At 40.0% G+C, this 20,865-nt stretch overlaps 1 protein-coding gene and 1 long non-coding RNA gene across 4 annotated transcripts in view; one reads left to right on the top strand and one right to left on the bottom strand.

Moving 5' to 3' along the window:
• Positions 1-8,859, bottom strand: part of LOC139827975 (uncharacterized) — a 36,400-nt gene extending 27,541 nt beyond the window's left edge. Inside the window, exon 1 of the long non-coding RNA XR_011739123.1 lies at positions 8,615-8,859. This is a non-coding gene — a long non-coding RNA (uncharacterized lncRNA). The remainder of the gene's footprint in view (positions 1-8,614) is intronic.
• HS3ST1 (heparan sulfate-glucosamine 3-sulfotransferase 1) lies at positions 5,312-20,476 on the top strand. 3 transcript variants are annotated; one of them, XM_071808579.1, is made up of 2 exons: positions 5,312-5,390; positions 17,772-20,476. In XM_071808579.1, the coding sequence occupies exon 2, from the start codon at positions 17,900-17,902 to the stop codon at positions 18,860-18,862; it is 963 nt and encodes a 320-aa protein (XP_071664680.1). In that variant the 5' UTR covers positions 5,312-5,390; positions 17,772-17,899; the 3' UTR covers positions 18,863-20,476. The 3 variants fall into 3 exon arrangements, with proteins under 3 accessions (XP_071664680.1, XP_065693922.1, XP_065693921.1); XM_065837850.2 differs by lacking the exon at positions 5,312-5,390 and adding an exon at positions 8,959-9,111; XM_065837849.2 differs by lacking the exon at positions 5,312-5,390 and adding an exon at positions 8,959-9,133.
• Positions 20,477-20,865: the final 389 nt, after the last annotated feature.

The following is a 20,865-nucleotide window of genomic DNA, read 5'->3' as shown; positions in this document are numbered from 1 at the left end:
TGAAACAGTAGCACGTTTGGGTTCCTCTCCCACTCCATAAAGGAACTGTACCATGACACTTGTCCTAAGGATATAATAAACCTCTTTCACGCAGTCCAGTATAGCTGCCTTTCAGTCAGCGTAGCCCAGTGAAAGACACATGCCTCCATGGGCAGGCAGATAAAGGTCTCTCTGCTTTTCTGATGATTTTGGTATTTCAAAATGGGGTTTTTACCAACTACAGTTCAGCATTTAACAATTCTGAGGGCTGGATTCCTGGCTAACAGACACTTTTGCAACCAGAGAGTCAGGATGACCTAGGGACCTCACAAATGCAGCCAGATCCCAGTATGCTGAATAACTGGGGAAAAAAAATCAAGCCCAGAAACCAGGAAGGTCTATACATGATTTCACAAATAAATGTATTTCCTTCAATGTCTAGCAAAACCCATTCTCAGCTGAAATACTCTGACTTGACTATATTATTTGGGTAAGTCTTTCAGGTGAATCTGTCAAACCAGTTTTCAACTGTACCCTCTTAAAAGGCCCATAGAGAACTGGTGTCAATCCTGTCCCTCAATGTGTAGGCAACCCGATTCCACCTCTATACAACTCAAACAGCCAGACTCAGAAAGGTAATGAGTTTCATTAAAGCTGTATTTTCTGGTAAACAGATACAAGATTTGTTTTTCATTCTTTCTAACAAGTGAAATAGGGAATAAACGTTCTTCCCCTGTAGCTAAAGAAATTTGAAACAATTCCAAACAGTTTCTCTATTGAATTTACACAAACAGCAGCTCTAAGCTCATAAAAATATATCACTGTGAAGACTACAAATATGGCTTCATTTTATTACTCTTACAATGATAATTTTGAGCCATAAATATTTTACACTGAACTTGTATTCTGTCTGCTACACGGGTCATCTGATTTCCTCGGACTTCACTCTATCTCTGGAACTCTGGTTTCATAGCCCAGTTGCTTTGTGCCTGGAAATCCTAAAAACATTAGTGGCAGCTATTCACATGCAACAAAGATAACACACCAGCCCGTGTTACACAGGAGTGGTATTTAATGAAAGCCTGGTTGTAGCTTTCTTTTTCTCTGTTAATTGTGCCTTTCTCTGCAAGGTCAGTTGATTGCCATGGAGTCACTTGCAAACTTTAATGCTTTAAACCAGGGTGGCAGAGCTGAGCCTTGAGGGTTAGACGCCATTACAGGAGATTAAAAAAATTAAAAGCAACAGTGCCCTTAAAGGGACACAGTTAAGCTCAGTATCATCTGGTAGGTGAAAGTATTCAACTTCGAACACTGTGTCTAATAAAGACTACAAGGCATCTCTGCGCCTGGGTATGCTCTTTTCATCTAAGGTAACCGTACCCCTACTGCAGCTATTGCAAACACCTTAAACCTTGTTTAGCCTTAAGATCAAACACAGCCTGTTTTAGGCTTCCAGTTTGTTTAGTGATGTTACATTCTATTTGAAATAAGTAGAAACCCCAATGAAAAGGAATTTTTGCTGTAGTGCAAACTCAGGGGCCAGAAGACCACACAGTGGGTCTCAGACCTGGACCTGAGGAGGTAAACACATCATACTGTCCAGGGGAAGGATGGCTTGAAAGTGTCCCATCACTCCCCAGTGCTCATGAAAATACACAGTATGTTTCACATCCTGCTGATTGTGTGAAAGGAAAGTGGCCCATGGCCTTGCCTATTTTTAATTCCTTTAAAGCCAGGAGTCATCCCAGATGATTCAACTGGGAGCAAAGTGCCCTCACTGCAATGCTCTCAGGCTCCTAGACAATGTACGGCACTCATTTTGATATTCTATTCCCTGCCCATGTCATAGACCAAAGGCAGGGTAAAGTCTAGTTCTCAACAATATACTGCAGTGCTAGAAGAAATATGTCTGTATTATTACCTCATGTGGGCTTATATTTCAGTTGCAGAGTATAAATTCAACTGAAAGTCTTTCCTTCACCTAAGCAAAAAAACAAGTAGAATATCCTTTGAGTATGCAGATTAGTTCTTGCCTCTTAAGATCTCACAGACCACATGGCATTGGCATGACAGGGACTTGCTTTTAAAGAAAGCAATAATGATACACACCAACAAAAACTAGTGTAATATGTTCCGTCAGGTAGCAGATACAAGAAAACAAAGAGGGGCAGAACAAATGTAGAAAAGTATTCTCAATCACAGTGATGCTCTCTAAAATCTGAGATGGAAACTGTCATTGTGAACAGCATGAATGTCTTTCTATTAAAATAATCCAAGGCAAGGCATTCCTAATTTAGTGTAGCCTGAAGACTGAGCAAAGAATTAACTTGTTTTATGGAGATCTTCTGGCTATTTCCTTACATTTGTAGAGTGTTATGCATAGAAAAAAAGTCTTATGTCTCTCAAGCTGAACGTATCATAAACCAAAAATAACACAAGACACTTTTTGACATTGAGAGATGTCTGAACTCCCAAGTCTAAAAGTATAATAATGCCTGAATGAGAAGGCAATTCCAGAAGGCAACTCTGCCTCCTTTCACCATCTTCAGTTGTTTTTTCTGGGTTTGAAACTGTACATCAGGGCTCAGATGCATGGACCACTGTCACCTATCCTGAATGAAATGGTCTGCCTGCTGCAAGCAACCTCTGAGGGATATAATAGCATTCAGCTTTTTTTCCTCCCATTTCAAGTGGCTAGGTACTGCTGAAAACAGGGATACTAAGCTTTTCTCACCAGGTCTTAGCCACGCACTCTTGTGCAAAGCTCTGGTGCAGCAGCTCACATGAAACCATCAGGAAACCATTATCTTTGCTGGTGGCACCAGTAGTTTTCTGTCGCTTTAGTAAACTCCACTGCCCAGTGAATGAGTCTGGCAGCAGGACGTGAGGACAATTAGCAGCTGCTAATTGTGCTGCCCTTGCAAGGCTCTGCCAGCCTTAGGATGTCACCCTGAAGAGAAGGGTGGGGAAATTGAGGAGCAGCAACTACTTTGGACTCACCTCTGCCTCTTGCCCAGAGCTCTTGTCACCCACACAGCTGTTCAGGAAGATTACACCACACCAATTATCACTTTGTACCTACCCCTTTCTCTTTATATAGCAATATCTTACCTGAAAGGGGTAGTCTACATTCCCAAAGGAAAAGGCTTAATTACTTGCAAAACTTTAATGAGTCTCACACATCTTCTGGAACTTGGATCTCTTCCACTGTCAATTTCCAACTAATTTTTTTTTCCTTTACTTTGTTAAACCAAACATTCTTCAGATCAGGTAAAAGCCATCATCCCGAGTCTTGCATCACTAAGTAATAATCTCAGTTTCTTATTACAAACAGCATTTCAGTTGGGAAAGCAAAAGTCTTAAGTGCTTATAGTGAACTACATGTTGTTGACGGGACTCTTACAGCAGTATAAACCTCAGTGCCCCTCAGTGCTTGACTCCTGGAGTTTAAAGTGCCAAAATGAAAACATTTGCCTAAAGAAAGCACATTACAATGTCATACCATTACTGCACACTTCACAGAGATAATTTTAAATAAAAATCTAACTGTGCTATGAGGCAGGGCTGTCAGGAATCTCCAGATTAATCCTTTATTTGTTTCTCTAGAAAGGTTCAATATTACCACTTAATTATCATTCATCTTCTCTTTTCACTGTAAGGTTCCCTCCTGCATGGCTCACTTCCACCCAGCTCTCATAAGCGTGCCTATACAGCAAGCCTGCACTTAGTCTCTGTAGATAAATCTTCCCTGAAAATATTTTTTATGAGATTGAGCTTTTTAGATTTTCCTTGCACCTCCTTCAGTATTGTTCCTACACCAGCCTGGTTCCTTTCACACAGTTCCCTTCCATCTGCTACATTTTGTTTGTTTTGCCTGCATTTTATTGCTCAATCTAAGATGTGAATTTGATTAAAAAATGCTGGACCATAGAAAGAATATATGGTAAATGTGGCTCCCAGCCTGGACCATAATGCTACATCTCCTCAATATTGCCACTACTAAATACGCCACCACGGTTTCTGAGAAGCTTTGATAGTAGAGCTTGTTATCAGCAGTGCTGGACACTTGACAGAAGCAAACTCAACCTTCATAAGGTTGACAGTTTGGCCTTCTGTCTACTTGTTCAAATCTGTTACCATTTGGAATTACTCTCTCCTTCCTATAGTTTGTTTCCCCATTTCATCTGTACCTTCTAGCAAGGACAACCAAGCTGCTGTCTTCCATCTCAGGGACAGCTCTTCTCTGGACAACCCAGAAAGCCTTCTCTTCCAGAAAAGAACCTTACCCAGACCAGAGACACAGTCTCTTCTGCCAGTGCAAATCTAACTCTACCTGTGGACTGCAAAATCCCAGGCCCTTCTTTCCAATCCAACAACTCACATACCTTGTACACTACAAGGTTTCACCATCCAAGAGTTCATTTTGAACGGTTCTTGTTAAGCCACAGCTCTATCAGCAATGATATCAGGCCTAAAAAGCAGCACTGTCTTACTCTGCAACTGTGGGACCAAACCATTTACAGAGGAAAAGGATGGCTCACTGGATTCATATTGACTTATTCTATCAAAAGCCACATTGCCTGGTGGCCATGCTGTCCTATCCAATCTGAACACCTCATAAGTGCTTGCCTTTGGGAATAAAGAAAAAAACACAATGTGTAGGAAAGGAGGAAACTTTACATGTATTTCACATGAGCAAAGGACAGCTTATAACCTCACACTTCCAACCACATACATCTTTCGATACTTTCCTTCCCTTTTCATGTCCTTTGTTTTTCACATCAATATGGTGCATTCCTCATGTGTTTATATTCTAGTTCCAAATTAGACCTGTCTTCACATTTCAGACCTGAAGTAATAGGCTTTTTTTCCAAATTTAAAATAACATTATAACATATACCTATTTAAATATATTTTGTAACTCAATTCCTGAATTCCCTTAGCTGACTGGATTATAACACTACTTCCTCCCTGCTTTCCCTTGAGTGTTTCCTAACGACAAATTTAGAAATCTGTGAGCCTGAATTGGCCTGAATTGCTTAAGTCATAACTGCATTACTTTAACCTGACAAATGTAAACTTTGCTGTGAAACAGGCATCTCCAACACAGGCCATACAGAGAAAGCTCTAATTATTTCCTCAGTTAAGTAATTTTCACTTCTTTGCTTTTTCAGCTATCTTCCACCTCTGCATTTCTGAAACAGCTACTGTGAGAGCCAGTGGAATGGTGGCACAGGGTTTGAAAAAAGTTTTCAAATCCCACTGAGAAGGAGTTCCCTCCTTGATGCTTATGGCAGGGTGAAACCAACACTCTCTGGTCTGTCCTGGGAAGAGATGCGGAGGTGAGCCCACCTCCAGCTCCAGCGCTGGCAGCTGAGCCGTGGTCCCATCTGGGAGCCGCATTGCCGCGGGTGAGTCACCCCCATCGCCGTCTCCCTCCCCACCTCTGCTGCCTTCCTGTCTCCCACACAGGCCCTGACCCCAGCCGTGTCCCCAAATTTTCCGACCCTGGCTCTGAACAAGTTGTCATCGCCTTCAGCAGAATTCTTTCCTCCGAGCAGGGTCCCATTGCGTTTACTGTATGGGCAGAACACCCCTCTCTTCAGAGTGTATGACACATGCCAGTCATCCAGGATATGCTGGAATTTTGGTAAATGAGACATCCTATTTTTTCACATCCTCCTTTTCAAACTAACGAGGGAAGCGTAAATGAATATTGGCAAGGTTTCATTGATAATTTTAATTATTTTTCTCATTCTTTTGACTTTAAGAATTCTCATTTCCTTTTTCTAAATTAGTCATTGCTCAATTAACTGAAAAAAACACAGCACATGTATAGTTACTGTCACTCTCTCTTACCAGTTTTCCCACAGTTGAAGAAACACTACCACAATCATGTAAAACAAATCTGCTTTGAGAAAATTACAAATTTGCTTGATAAAGAGAAGTATGAAGGCAGGACATAGACTTTCAGATATAAGATTCAGTAGCCCAGAACATGTGAATTTAAAAAGTCAGGATTACATGCCAATGAAATGTACTTGCAATAGCTTAAGAATTGAGTAATTGATAGATCTTGAATCCTTATTGGCAATTGGGATTCATTATCAAAGCACTGTACAAATGTTTCCATTGTGAATGTTTAGCATCAGTATTGCACTCACTAATGAAAATTTGAGAAAAGTGAAAATAAAAATCTAAACTTCCTTGAGCCTAGAGAAAATGCCTTTCAGTGAGACACTACAAGAGATTACTTTGTTTAGCTTATAGGAAAAAAAAAAAAAAAAAAGAAAAAAAAAAAAACCTAAGCAGTAGTTAATTAGAATAAGAAAGTATTTTTTCAGCAAAACATATCTTTAATCTACCTGGGAAAGTGATAATATAAAGCAATGGCTTGGAGCTACAGTTAGATACCTTCAGATTAAAAGGTTCACAGACAATTTCTGTTATTCTTTGACACGAAAGATGGTTCACGATTGGAACAAACTACCTAAAGAAATGGTGAATTTTTCATCTTTCGATGCTTTTATAACTAGACTGGCTATTAAACATGAAATGGGTATTATGGTAACTGATCTAGAGATCACATAGAAGAAATAGTGATCCCATATGACTGAATTGTGTGGGTCTGTAGCAGTTGAAAAACATCCAAGCTTTTCAGTTTTAACCTGTTTGCGAGAAAACCAAAACCCACTGTTATGTCATAAATAGCAAGAGTTAAGCAGCAAGGCTAATCTCGAAGGAAAGTGCTTCTCTAGTAGACTCTCAGATTTAAATAAATAAATATACAGGAAGGCATTAAAATACAAGCAAAACCCCCAGTATTATTGTTATTTTGTTAGTAAACACACTTGTGAAACGCTCTCTTTTTATCTTAAAAATTAAAAGTGAAGTATTTGCACAGGTCTGTTCGTGCTAAAGAAATTACACTGAAATTATTTAGTAAACTTAAGTACAGTAAACACCTGAAATACTAAACATGAAAAAACATAAAAGTCATTCATAGTTATATCATCCTATTTTTCCTTAGGTAGTTGCACTTGCTTCTTGAAAACCTTTGACAAGATTCTATTTAGAGATACTGCTTTGAAAACATAATTGAGTGCTTTTCATTCCTTAGATTTTCTATTACATATTTATTTTCCTAATTAATTTAGCCATACAAAGTATGCCTATTCAAGGCTGGAGGCAGACAAACAGTTGTAAACAAAATAACTCCCTAAACACACCTACTTCCTGTAATCCATTTGAAATTGCTCTTGATATTTAGATAAACATAGCATCTTTGTTCTGCATCCCTCAATAGAAGTCGTGATTAGAAAACAAAGTTCCATAATTTATTGCTGTGGCTCCTATTATAATACCACTGCAGGCCAAGGCTGAAGGAAGAGGATTTAAGAAAATATATACGTAGAGAATTTTTGCATAACATTGGTGCACTAAGCTGTTTTTTGGGTGCAGGAAGCACGGGTGACCTCACATTCCCACAGACTAGCACTCCAGGACTGAATGAACAGTGAGTAAGTCACAATCAATGGTCACAGCATCCTACAAACCTCTCATTAGTCCACTTTCAACAGGAATATTAACCGACGTCATGTCAAAGGTTGGAGAGGTGATTTATGCCTTTCTCATCCACTGCTTATTTAAAGAGACCATTCTCGATGCTTAGGTCCAGCTCCTGCCAACCTCCCAGTCCTCACGCAGCAGCCACAACAACAGTTTCTAATAGAAGGATGGAAAAAAACCTGGCTTGTGTACAGGTACAGTGAGAACTCGGTCCTGCAATGCTTGTGCAAACAGCTCCACCAACGTAGATGGAAATTTAAACATCAAACCTTAAATCAATATAACCACGTGCCATTAGAGAACAGCAGTTCTCAAAGTGAGCTGATGAACAAGCAAGTATTCTTTCCAAGCAAAGCTACAGAAGTAAAATTACAGAAAGAGGTTAAAGTTTGGAAGAGAAAACATACAAAAAAATTCCGGAAATCTTAAACTGACCCTCAGTTGCAGGGAGGGTCCTGGCTGCCACCCAACCCCCATCAGGGGACTGATGATCTATGATTAAGCAAGTTACCTCTTCAGGCGAACGGTACTAAAACCTGTGTACAAACACTGCTAATCCACATTCTTTAGGAATACTCTACCTTTTTCAGATCTGTCAGACGTCATGAAAACCCCCAGACAGGAATGAAACTAAACTGATCCAAATCAGCAGAGAAATTAACTCCTGTAACAGGTTGTTTTGGTTTTGGTGGTTTGTTTTGGTTCTTTGGACCTCCTTTTTATTCCCAGTGAATTTCAAGAGAGTTTGGCTGTTGAAATAATGGATGAAGAAGCAGCATGTTAATGCTGCTTTTAATGCATATCATCTCGAAAAAAACATACATCAGTTCTTGGCAAATACGGACCTATTTCCATAAATTAACCCTATGACTTAAAATAAATCCCCAGAAAGCCTTTCTCCCACTGCTCTTAGGAAGTAGCATTTCTGTCATTCTAGACATCCATCCTGCTTCAAATTCTTCTGTCTGAACAAAAAGCATTTCAGGGGGAAAGAAAAAAAAAAAATCAAAGCCACCTTGCAAAGTCCAGAAAGCATAAACAAGAAGTAAAAGAAGTAAATACCTACAAGTGCAATCAGTCTCTTATTCATGCCACCTCGCACGGGTGTTATTTTTGCAGGTACAGGAAGGCGGCAATCAACAGCAGGGGGGCGGGGAGGAGAGAAGCTGTTTTCTGTAGACAGCAATTTTTTCGCCCAGGCCCGCGATGCTGTTGCTGTGCGTTACTATTTCTGCACACACGCGTACCCATGTACGCGCTCACCTGCGGGCGCTGCCCACCCGGCCCCGCGCTGCGCGCACCCCGCCCGCTCTGCCCTCAGCCCCGCGGGGGCGGGCCGTGGGCGGGGCCTCGCCGTGACGCGACGCGGGGGGCGGGGCCGTACAAACAAGCTGGCGCCGGGCGCGGGTTGCGGCGCTTCTCGGCGGGCGAGGCGGGCGGCAGCGGGCGCTGGTTTCCCCGCACGCCGCCGCCGGGCGCGCTTCCCCTGGCTCCGCCGCCGGCACCCGCAGGCGCCCATGGAACAGCGGGGTGGGCGCTGCCCTACGGCTCCGCGCCCCGGCGGTGAGTGATGCGCGGTGCGGAGGTGAGGCTGCCACTGCCGCGGGAACTGCGAGAAGTTTGGGGTGGAAGCGGGGGGCGGTGGCGGAGGGGTCTGTCGCCCCCTGGGGTGTCCAGGCGCTGGCACCCTGCGCTGCCTCTTGCCCCTCCGCCCGGCACCTGCTCCCGGCAGGTGGGAGCTCCGGGCCCGCGGGAGGCGAGCGCCGCACCGCGCCGCTCCGAGGCTGGGGAGCGTCTGACCCACCGTGTAGAACCGGCTGTCCCCAGCCCTGGGGGAGGGATGCGCGGCAGCTACCCCGCACCCTCCTTAATGACCGAGTCGGGCTCTGGGGGGCATTGCTGTCGGGGGTGAAAAGGAAAAAAGTGTTCGGCCAGCACCTGGATTATAGATCTGTCCAGATTTGACCCCTGGGCACTTTATTTCTTTACCTTCTTGTTTCACTTGTGCCTAAATGACAGGGACATGTAACGGCAGAATGGCAGGGATGTGGAAACAGGGTGGTAGAGCGCAGGGCTCCTATCTGACAGCAGAACAACTTGCAGAAGCTCCTCTGAGCATCTTTGATCCGTTCCCACGCTGAGTGTTGAAGCTGGCTGGGTGCGGCGTGCTGAATTGGAAGCTGTCAGGCTGTGTAGGGCCGGAGGGCAAAGTGGTCCTTGGGGGCTGGCAGGAGAGCACAAAGCCTTAACTCGAGCTCACTTCTGTTTTGAAGGACTAGCTCCCTAGAACAGTTCAGGGAAGGCTCGGTTACTGCAGTTCTCTGTGTGCTTTCTAGGGAAAAGGCTGTAAGAGGTTCAGATTTTTTGTGGGTAAAAGGATGCTTGAAGAGAAGGGTGGCAGTCCCCAGCTGGAAAAGTTCTGGTTTGGTTTTGTCTTCCAGCCCTTCCAAAGATCAGGAAAGGGCACCCAGCTAAGTACAGGCAATTCAATCACCTCAGTTGACTGGGAATTAACATGTATATAATTCTCTTTCCTCCCTATGTTAGTGCAGTAGGTTGGGGGCTTTCCCCATTCCAAGACTGTTCTTCTTTGTATACTGGGGTGGAAAACAAAGTACCAGGAAAGTCCTATGAATACCAGGCTTAAATGTTGTGGGGATGGAGTGTCTGCAGGTATCATCCTGGTATGAGAAACCCATTCATTGCCCACTCCCACTGAGAGCCTCTGCAGTTTATATGGCAAATGGAACATTTAGTAGAACAGGTTCAATTCAGTATATGCCCATATGTTGTCTGGCTATCAAAATTAATATGTAAATAAATATATATATATATAAATATAATAACTATTATAATTTGCATCTGCCAGGATTTTTTGCACTCTTGAACAAGTGCATTTTCCCACATTGTTCAGAAATGAGCTCCTGCCTATCTGTAAGAGCACAGTTTCTGACATCAGCTTTAGGTATCTCTTGCACGTTCACCTTTTCAGTACTCACCCTGTTTTGTTTTGTTGTTGTTTATTTTTGGAAAATGCAGAGGTGTTTGATTTTACATAGCCAAACAAATGCATCTGGTGGGTCAGCAGCAAGATTACGCATCTGAAGCAAAGCCAGCTGCTGCAGTGGAGAGGCATTAATTTGACAGAGCGAATTCCAGCCCCAGCATTGCCAGGTTCCAGTCTGTGTCCCCTCCTTGTCAGGATACAACCCTGGTTATTCTAAGTTAGCCATATGCTTCCACAGACATTACAGAAAAACAGTGGGTGGAAAACAGTTTTCCGATACCCAAGAATATATGCACGTATAGATACATACAACTCTTCTGCTTTTCATTAGAGGAAACCAGAAATGTTCTTATTAGTCTGACTAGCAGGGGGTCTCTCCCTTGCCTCTTCTAGAAATGCCACCCAGAGCCAAAAAGCTGTCAGAGCCAAAAAAATATATGTCAAAGCTGATGGATTTCAATGAAAAGTTTTGGTAATTAGAAAAAAAAATAACTGAAAATACGCCTGGGCAGTCCAAAATGGAAGATCCTGCTGGGTCATCTCACTTCCCACTCTGGAGCACGAGGGTTCCCTCCAGGTCACCATCTATTGCCTCGCTTAGTAAATTGATTGGTTTAGCTAAGTCTAATACAGTCACAACCTCACCAGTACACACTCTGCTCCAGTGTTATTCTGAAGGCAGGATGGTGAAAGACATAGAAATCAGCTTGGAATATGAACTAAAATATTATTTAGAATATGAAATAAATATGATTATTTGGAGGTTTGGAGGTGTGTGTTTGTTTTATTGATGTTTTAAATGTATTACTGGTATTTGAAAGGAGGCCCACAGCTACAGGCAGTGGTAAGAAATTGCTTGGCAGGGCAAATAAGAATGGGGTTGCTTAATCTGCTGTGTTCCCTTTTTTGATAGATCCAGTTAAGGTGAGCCTCTGTACAGAAAGGGAGCAAGACAGGACAGAGCCATCCTTTCACACAGGTTGTTTTCTTGGGGACAGCTTTGATGAATTAGGAAGCAACTCTATTAACTGTGCAATAGATTTCTGCTTCCTAAATAGAATATGACCCATTTTGCTTGGGAAGTGGGGTAGGGAGTAATTTTTGGATTTTTTTTAATTGAACATTTGTGTTTGTGAGGGATAGAAAAGGCAGTGATTCAGTCTACCCTTTCTCTTTAGGAAAAAAAAAAAAGTGCTGACAGGTATTAAAGAATGCTAGAAAGTGGTAGGGGGATTCCATATTAGCATTCAGTACAAAAATTTCTGTGCACCCTGAGCTTTTCAAGTTTATTTTTATTCTGCTGTAATGTCCCATTTTATTCTTATCTGCATGAGGTTCTCTGAAATGTAGGGTATTCTCTCTTCTAAAAATTTTTATGGTCTCTTAGCATGAAAGATTGCAGTGGTCCCTTCTGACCTTAAGAAAAAAGATGCATGTTATATATAACTACAGTCTATTATAAATTTGGTACTTTATTGCTCATACTGGAGCTGAACTCCTTCTTTAGAAGTCATGAACTGATGACCTAGCTAATTTGTATAAACTGTATTTATCACAGCAGGTGCAGAAATGTAGCAGATTTCAGCCAAAAATACTTCCTACCAAGTCAGCCCTTCTCAGCTTAAGTTCTCCTAACTGAAATTTAGAGACTTTTAAAAGTATATTCTTGAAATCTTAGAGCTGGTAGACAATATATCATCTTAACAGCACTGAAATTATTATTAGATTTCTTAACATGCCAACTATAGAAGCTATAGCCATGGTTTAATCTCTATTGGTTGTGCAACATTTTTTAATATAATTTGAGATATGTACCTAGCCAATATCATTTATGCACTATAATACAGGTTCATGCAGTTACTTATCTTTTCACCTCCCCCCTTAATGCACAGATGGCTTTTTACATATATATATATATATATCATGAGGCGATCAAGAGTTTATGCCCCTAGAGAACTATGGCTTCAATAGTATATAGTTCTATTTAATTTAATACACTTGTCTCTGTAGCACTTGCTGAAGTAGGCAGTTACTTGTAGTTAATTACTGAAAACTAGATTTTGAGCATTTCATTGCCACATGTTTAAAACTTTTGTTAAGATGTGATTGAAAAGCAGTGGTGGAGGGGAAAGTGTGGGAAGCATTTCTTCATGAAGAGGGCATTGTGAGACAGTTTAATAGTTAAAAATAACAAAATGCAGAATACATTTCCAAGGAAAAAAAAAGTTTCATAAACTATATTAGGTTTTTTTGAAAAATTTGCTCCCTTTCCTGCTCTTTACTGAGCTTTAAATGAGAACTGTGCTGGAGAGTTTTATGCAAACTGGATACAAAGTGTCACTTGAAAGAGCTCATATAAAGAACTAAGGAATCTATCCTATAGCAGACACCATTTATTCTTGGAGGATAGGAACATATACTGTTCATATCGATGAGTTCTTGAAGAATTTCAGGTACACTACAATTGATCTAGTTCAGTGTTTTTAAACACATAACTGAACACAAGCATTCAGATCACTGACTTTTCATCAGTTTAGAAAGCTGTTTGCAGAGTTGGTTAGCTCAGTTATGGATTTTTTTTTTTCCCAATATAAGAAGCCAGTGCAGCAGATGTGTGGGTTGTACTGCACAGCTAGTTTTAACCAGCAATGTTAGTATTATGTTTTGCAGTATTTGAGTGCTCAAATATGCACAAAGGAAAATAGTCCACAAACTGTCCTGAGGTTCTATTACATCTGCAACACTAAATATACTTTATGAGAACAGAATATCTCCCTCAGATTTTCAGCTCTAATCTCCCTCTAGAGACAAACTTTAGCAACTGATCTATGGTTCTCATTCAGGCCAGACAGTGCTTTTTTAAATGCCTGGGCAAAGATGTCTCCAGTGAAGGGTTTCAGTTCTGCAAGGAGGGAAAGTGAGGACATCTGAAACTTTATCTGTTCATCCTCAGACCCTGGAGAACCATAAAAACACAGCTTCTCTTTAATGACAGTGAAGTCACCTGCATGTTGATGGACAGGATGTGGTCCTCCCTCTCCTAGTCACTGTCCTGGTGTAACTGTGTCCCATTAGCTCTGCTAGACCACTTGGTAGGTTGCTGTGGGCTTTTTTTGTGAAATATCCCAGACGGATTTGCCAGCAGACTCTACTTGAGGCTTACTGACTGCCCTACACACACTCCTTTTGTTCCCTCCTACCTGTTTTGGCACCTAACTCAAAGATTCTTATGCAAGTTCAAAGCTAAATTCACCTCTGCCCCTAACAAAAATGGAGTTATCAGTCCAGTCAAAAACTACCTTATTTTGTTAAAGCAAATGAAACTAAAAATGACATATAATCTAAGTAGTTTAGGCCATTCCATTGAGTGAGGATAAATATATTGAGGCATTGAGATACCTTGGTAATATGGTAAGAGATAGTCAGAAGTCATAAAATGGTGATGCATGTTTGAAAGCACACTGTAATATGCTTTCAAATCAATGAAATATGGCAGCTGTGGCCCTCATAATGCATTTACTGAGAAAAGCTTCCATTTATTTCCAAGTTACTATTACTTTTGGAGAGGTTTTAATCATGAAAGCTGTTTGATTGGCAATGTCCACATTGAATCTTGTTGAATAAACAGTATAGAACATTTTGCTAATTAATTGGAGAAAGCTGAAGAAAAGATTAAGCAAAAGCAATCAGACTTTTTGAAAAGTATTGTTATAATCTTCAAAGCACCATTTAACAGACACTGTTTCTTTTACCAACTTGCTCATTTACTTGTAGCAAATACAATGGTAATGACTGTCAAATTTTTGTACTAATCTGGAATACAAAGTCACTGGGTGAAGTCATGTATGCTCTGCATGACTTGTGGAGGCAGTGAGGAGAATTCTTAAAGCAGAAAAGTAATTTGGCAGAGTGGCTGCTATAAACTCCTCAGTGCATGCTTATTATTGTTGAAACAGGGTTTTGGACCCACAAATTAGAAAGCTATGGAATACATGTTTGCATCATTTAATATAAACTGCTATAATTCTAGCCACCAAATTGCAAATCTGCATAAAGCATTAAAGAGGACATAAGAAAGTTGAATGACAACAAATTTATATGCAGTTTTATTCCTGGACACCACTTTGCCCTCACAACATATGTTTAGTGCTGACTTTAGAGGCACATTCATGTCCATTGTGTTGCATTAGTCTAACACAACAAAATAATTGATCCAGATATCAAACATATACAATTTGAGAGAAACAAAAGAAAATTGAAAGAAAATTAAAACAAAGCTTTATTGCTAGCAAGCAAAACACTGGTAGTGTATAGTTATTTTAAATGGCATAATTACTGATATGGCTCATTGGGTGTGCAGAAAGACAGTAAATACTACAGATACCATAGGAGTGTTCTGCAGTGTAAGAACACCTGATGCACATCTGAACAAATAGCTGGGGAGGAACAAGGAAATCCTGTATGCCTGAAACAGAAGATACTTACATGTTATTCTGAGGTCTCACGTTGCCACAGCAAACAGTTGTTTTTCTTTGTTTAGAAAAAGCTATCCCCCAAAACGTATGAGTTAAGAATGGGAAGACACTGAGGCAGAGCTCCACTGAGGCTGAAAAAGATTTCTGAGGTGAGGCTCTTGGTACCACACCTGTAATATCCCAGAAGTCTGATTTCAAAGAGCACTGCCAGCCAAAACAAGAGTAGAGCTACAGCTACGAGACACCTTGCTGTGTCTTTTATTTCTGCCAAACCTTGCCATGCTACAGTCAGCCACAAGAAGGCTTGAATAAAAAAAAAAAAAGTTGGTAACTGAGTAGTACACAAATCCTGAATTAAAAATGAACAGTCTTAATGAAGTGGTTTATATAGTTCATTAAAAAAAAAGTCCCAGCAATGTGTTGTCACTAATATCTGAGATAAGAGCTAACAGTTAATCTTGCACAGACAGACAGCCTATGGTGATTAGCACAACACATTCCAATAGAAGAAATAAGGGTTCCTACCATTAGGTTTTAGCTCCTTTCAACAACAGTTCAACCTGTTCCTCACTGGAATCCTATTATGCTTTTCCAGTAAGGTGTTAAGACAACAACTCAGTCTTACTATTTATGGAGCTAGTAACTCTTAAAATATACTCTGAAGTAAGTGGCTATTCCTTTAATCTGTGACCTTAAAATTCAGCAAGAGTTGATGTTTTGTTGCTCTCAATGTACTGAACTGCCCATCAATCACTGATCCAACCCATCTGGTGCTCTACCATTTGTTCACATTTCTGCTGAGTATGGTGGCAACAAGGCTCAGTGGGGACATCCACCATGAATTTACCTATATTGAATTGTCTGTCACCCAGTGTCCCCCCCACCAACAGCCTGAGTGTAAGGCTAACTAAGATTATTTCTCATTAAAACCGAAGTAGATTAAGCTGAGAAAGATTAACAGGAATGGTAAGGACAGGGAAAGAGAGCAGAAGACTGACGACAGCCAAAATGGAGCTCTTTCAGCCAAATAAACTTAACAGTGACCAAAATACCTCTGCAAAGTTGCCTGATGTGAGACATCACAGAACATCCCAGGACATGCCCATGAGCTCAAAGCCTGCAGGCACACATGGAGCACACACTCTTTTGTCTTCACATCTATCGTGAAACTTTGCTTCCCTCTCCTTTCAGCCTTGATTTCTACTTCTGAATAATATTGCTGCCTTGTAGCCCTTTGAAAGTGATTAAAAAAAAAAAAGGAAAGCATAAAAGTAATAATCAGCAACAAACATCAGGAAGCAGATCTGTGCCATTCAGGATGGAGTTGTGACCTCTGTAAATGCAAAGCTATCAAACAGAACTTTCTAGATCACTTACAAACACATCATTAGTCCTTCTCACACTGGGACTTAGCTTATTGTGGAAAAGTCATTAGTTTCTTTTCAGATTCTCTGGAGAATTTCCAAAACCTTGCCCTTGCATTTCCTCAGGTTGTTCATGTGTAATTTCGTATTTCAGCCCTTGTTAGCCAGTACAGTACATACCGTTCCAAGCTTAAATTCATAATTACAGTAGCCTACTAAGGCAAAGCAGTGAGGTGCCCTGCCATCATGGCCTTCACTTCTAAATGGAGTTAGACAATACCAAAATCATACTTATACCAGCCCTCTGCTGAGGTTATAAAGTCTTTGGAGGGCATCTTAATTTAGGGAGCTTGTATACACAGTCTGCTCATAACATAGCAATCTAATAACTATACTATGTGTGAGGCCATTAAGATTTCACTTCAAATATTGCATTAGAAACATCCTGACCTTTAAATGGAGTTTAGTAGTGGTATATAGTTGCCTTTTGATAAAGTGTGAAGTTGTTTATGTCACAGCAGCTTTGCTGGCTGACTCAACCTTCAAAAGTACCCATTGTGTATTTTGTTTTTTCTGAGTATCATGACTAGAACCACAGCTCTCTTAACATTTTGTTGATGCCATCATACTGTAGTCTGTGGTTTCATTATCTTGCCTTTTTGCAGAGCCAGAGTGCATACTACCTTACTCTGTCCTTAGAAACCCTAAACACGAGTTAACTTCACTTAAAAATGACACAAAAATTCAACTTTTCCTTGGTCTCCTACTCACCCAGATCTTCTCCTAATGTCTTCCTAGGAGAAAAGTTACTTTCCCACAGTTGAGCAGCTCTGTCTATATTGTGTGAGCCTTTTTCCCAGAAGGCTTTACTTCTAAGGTTGCTGTCACATGGTCCTTTAGAAGGCTATAATTCCCAGACTTCTTAAAGACCCTCAGCTTTAAGAAATGCTCTTTTGGTCCAGTTCAAACCTTTTCCTTTTTATGTTTTGTTTCTAAGCCTATTCTTGTAGATTTAATTAAAAATAAATAAGTTAAAAGCACTTAATTCTATTGTGATTATTGTGATTGTGTATCAACTTCAATGAAATCAGACTTCAAAAAATAACTAAAGAATACTTTGGATGAATCTTGGGTGCAAGAAGAAGATTCAGAATGGTCATGCCTCCTGATGACTGGAAATAATTTTCTTGTGGCATTATTGTATGTACCTGTCTTTTAAAGAATTTAATTATACAAAAGGATCTATGAGCCTACAGTTGGGAAAGCTAAAGAAGTTTGTTCAGTTGTGAAAAGCAAAAGATACTTGCTGTGTGGCTTTAATAGTGATATGTCTGAGTATAAAATAATGTGCTCCTTTTTTTTTTTTCCCTCTTTCAGCAAAGTTTCTGTTTGAGAAATACGCATTCACTCAGCAAAACAAAAACAACTTTTAGAGATTGTTCTCGGTGGAAATCACTCGATGCCCCATTACCTGCTTGACTGAAACCAGACTAAGAACTTCTGTCATGGCAGCTTTTCTGCTGGGAGCTGTGTTGCTTATTGTTCAACCTCAGATAGTGCCTTCCAGACCGGCTATAAATTCAAAGCCTGGGAGTTCTTCTCAGTCTGTTCAGAGAGAGCTTTTAAAGAGAACATCTCAAAAAAATGACTTCAAGGAAAACATTCATTCTAATGGATCATGCCAGCAGCTGCCGCAGACTATTATTATTGGAGTGAGAAAAGGTGGAACAAGAGCGTTGTTAGAGATGTTGAGTCTCCATCCAGATATTGCAGCAGCAGAAAGTGAAGTTCACTTCTTTGACTGGGAAGATCATTACAGAAATGGATTGAAGTGGTATATTAGTCAAATGCCATTCTCTTATCCCCATCAGATCACCGTGGAAAAAACTCCAGCATATTTCACATCACCTAAAGTGCCTGAAAGAGTTTATAACATGAACCAATCAATGAGACTTCTCCTTATTTTAAGAGATCCAAGTGAGAGAGTACTATCAGATTACACCCAAGTGTTCTATAATCACATGCAGAAGCACAAGCCGTATCCATCCATTGAACAATTCCTGATTAAAGATGGTGAAGTCAATGTGGACTACAAGGCAATAAACAGAAGCTTATACTACATTCACATGCAAAACTGGCTGAAGTATTTTCCTCTTGATCATATCCACATTGTAGATGGGGATAAACTAATCAAAGATCCCTTCCCAGAAATAGAGAAGGTAGAGAGATTTTTGAAGTTATCACCACAGATAAATGCATCAAACTTTTATTTCAATAAAACTAAAGGCTTCTACTGCCTAAGGGACAGCGGTAGGGAGCGTTGTTTACATGAATCAAAAGGACGAGCACACCCACAAGTAGATACCTGGTTACTCGAGAAACTGCATGCATATTTCCATGAACCCAACAAGAAATTTTTTGAGCTTGTGGGCAGAACATTTGACTGGCACTCATTTGTGGCAAGTTAGTGGTAAGCTTCAGAATGTATGTTCCAGTGTACATTTAGACATTTTAAAAAAGGGCATTTAAGCTATAATTTATTTGTAAAATCCATAAATACTTCTGTACAGTATTAGATTCACAATTGCCGTATATACTAGTTATATTTTTCTACTTGTTAAATTTGAAAGCATTTTGTATTGTTTTTCATGGTTGTTAACATTGTCTATGATGTGTCTATATGAAGAAACTAAATTATTTCCCTGCAGAGGATGCTCCCTTGAGAATGTGTTGTCTTTTTATTAAATAAGAAATGCATTTCAACAGAACCCTTCAACACTATTTGAATACTTTGGCCTTTCTGGACTGTTTTGGACTTTCTCCTCTAATTGCTAATGAATACGCTACACTTTACATTTCCATTTTTCTTGCTTCAAAGTGAGGTTTAATTTCTTTTTTTTAATTTCAAAACATTATTGTAGTTAGCAAATTGCTCCATCCTGCTTTATAAAATTATTTCCTGATAAAGTGCTGGTACTTATATGTGTTGGGACATGCACACCCAAACAACAACAAAAATCTCTGTGTAACAATGACATATTAACTGCTGTATTTACCTTTGTATTTACTGTTAAACAAGTGATCCTCAAATTCTTTGGCAGTACAGTGCAGGTTTTGTGGCAGATTTTTAAAGATTCTGTGGGGACCAGCTCATAAAATCCACACATTAGCTGCAGAAATATGGTCAACTTGAAAACTTCCTACAGTCTCTGAATGTATATATACTTCATAAAGGAGGAGTGTTGAGAGAAGAATTTAGCAATATAGGGACATATTCAAGGTTGCTTATGTTTGTTGCTACATTTTATAGCACATTTATGCTTTGCCATCACTGAAAATGAGCACTTAAACCAGAAAAAATATTTGGTCTACGTTCCAATAAGAAGCACTTCATTCATATAAATATTTCCGTGCTTGTACCCCATTTAAGGCAGTTTTATATAAGTTGAGCTTTATGCAACTGAAAATTGCTTGTAGAATACTCTTCATTTAATCTCCTTCGAAGAACCATGATGCCAAGTCTTGCTTAGGCTGGTTGTGGGATTAACCCCAATTCTAGGAACTTTTATGGTCTTCCATCAGCTCAAAATGGAAGTTAATTGTTACTGCACTGGTAAAAATTACACTTCTCCTTGTCTGCAGTAGTTATGATGTCTTGTTAGCCATCAGTTTCTGGAGTTAGAGTTAATCCAGTTTCCACACAAAGATTCTATGCTACTTCTATTCTGAGCTCCTAATTTTCATTTTATGATCTTAATTTTAGCTGTTGAATGTGCAGTGGCAACACCCTGTAAATTTGAACTTGTAGTTGTTTGTTGCAATCCTTTATAAAATTTAAATGTAGATTCATTAATTTTTTTCTGGTGAGATGGTGCAAACTTGGGCACGATGACAAGGTACTGTCTGGATGCAATTATCCCATATTATGCTGCTTGCATGAAAATTTGTAGATGCTGCCCCTCTCTCTCCTGCTCCTTGTACACCTGCCCAAGCTGTATTCAACCTCAGAGAGGTTTGTAGAGCTTTGACAAAAGCCTATGAGGAAATGGTATTGTACTCAATAAAATATTTTCTGAATTGCATACTTCCTTTCTTTTTTGTTCATCAGTTTATAGTTTGGAAGACCAGAATTTAGGGTTCAACTCCAGTTTAGATTCTAGTTAAATATGTAAGAATTTAGCTGTAGCTGAGTGGATTGTACAAAAAGCAGTTTGCTACTGGGTTATCTCTGTATGGTCCATTGCTGACCCAGAATATACAACGAGGAGGGAAAGTTTCTGGTGGCAATAATGCCAAATCTTACATGAGGCAGATGCCAAAAGTAACAGGATTATAGTACTAGCATGTTCCTATTGAAGTTTTAGAAAATAGAAATTCAAAGGGTTTTGTGTAATGTGGGCCACTACTTTTTTTTCTCCACTCATTGTCACATTTCCTTGCTTATTTGATCTCTGTAGGAGCCATCTAGACC

The sequence above is a fragment of the Patagioenas fasciata genome, chromosome 4 (assembly GCF_037038585.1).
Source record: "Patagioenas fasciata isolate bPatFas1 chromosome 4, bPatFas1.hap1, whole genome shotgun sequence".
NCBI classification, from domain to species: domain Eukaryota; kingdom Metazoa; phylum Chordata; class Aves; order Columbiformes; family Columbidae; genus Patagioenas; species Patagioenas fasciata.
The sequence above is the reverse complement of the archived record's forward strand: the minus strand, read 5'-3'. Positions and strand labels throughout refer to the sequence as shown.

Bases quoted from the DNA above. Each gene is read 5' to 3' on its own strand.
- HS3ST1 (XM_071808579.1), top strand. From the start codon at position 17,900: ATGGCAGCTTTTCTGCTGGGAGCTGTGTTGCTTATTGTTCAACCTCAG.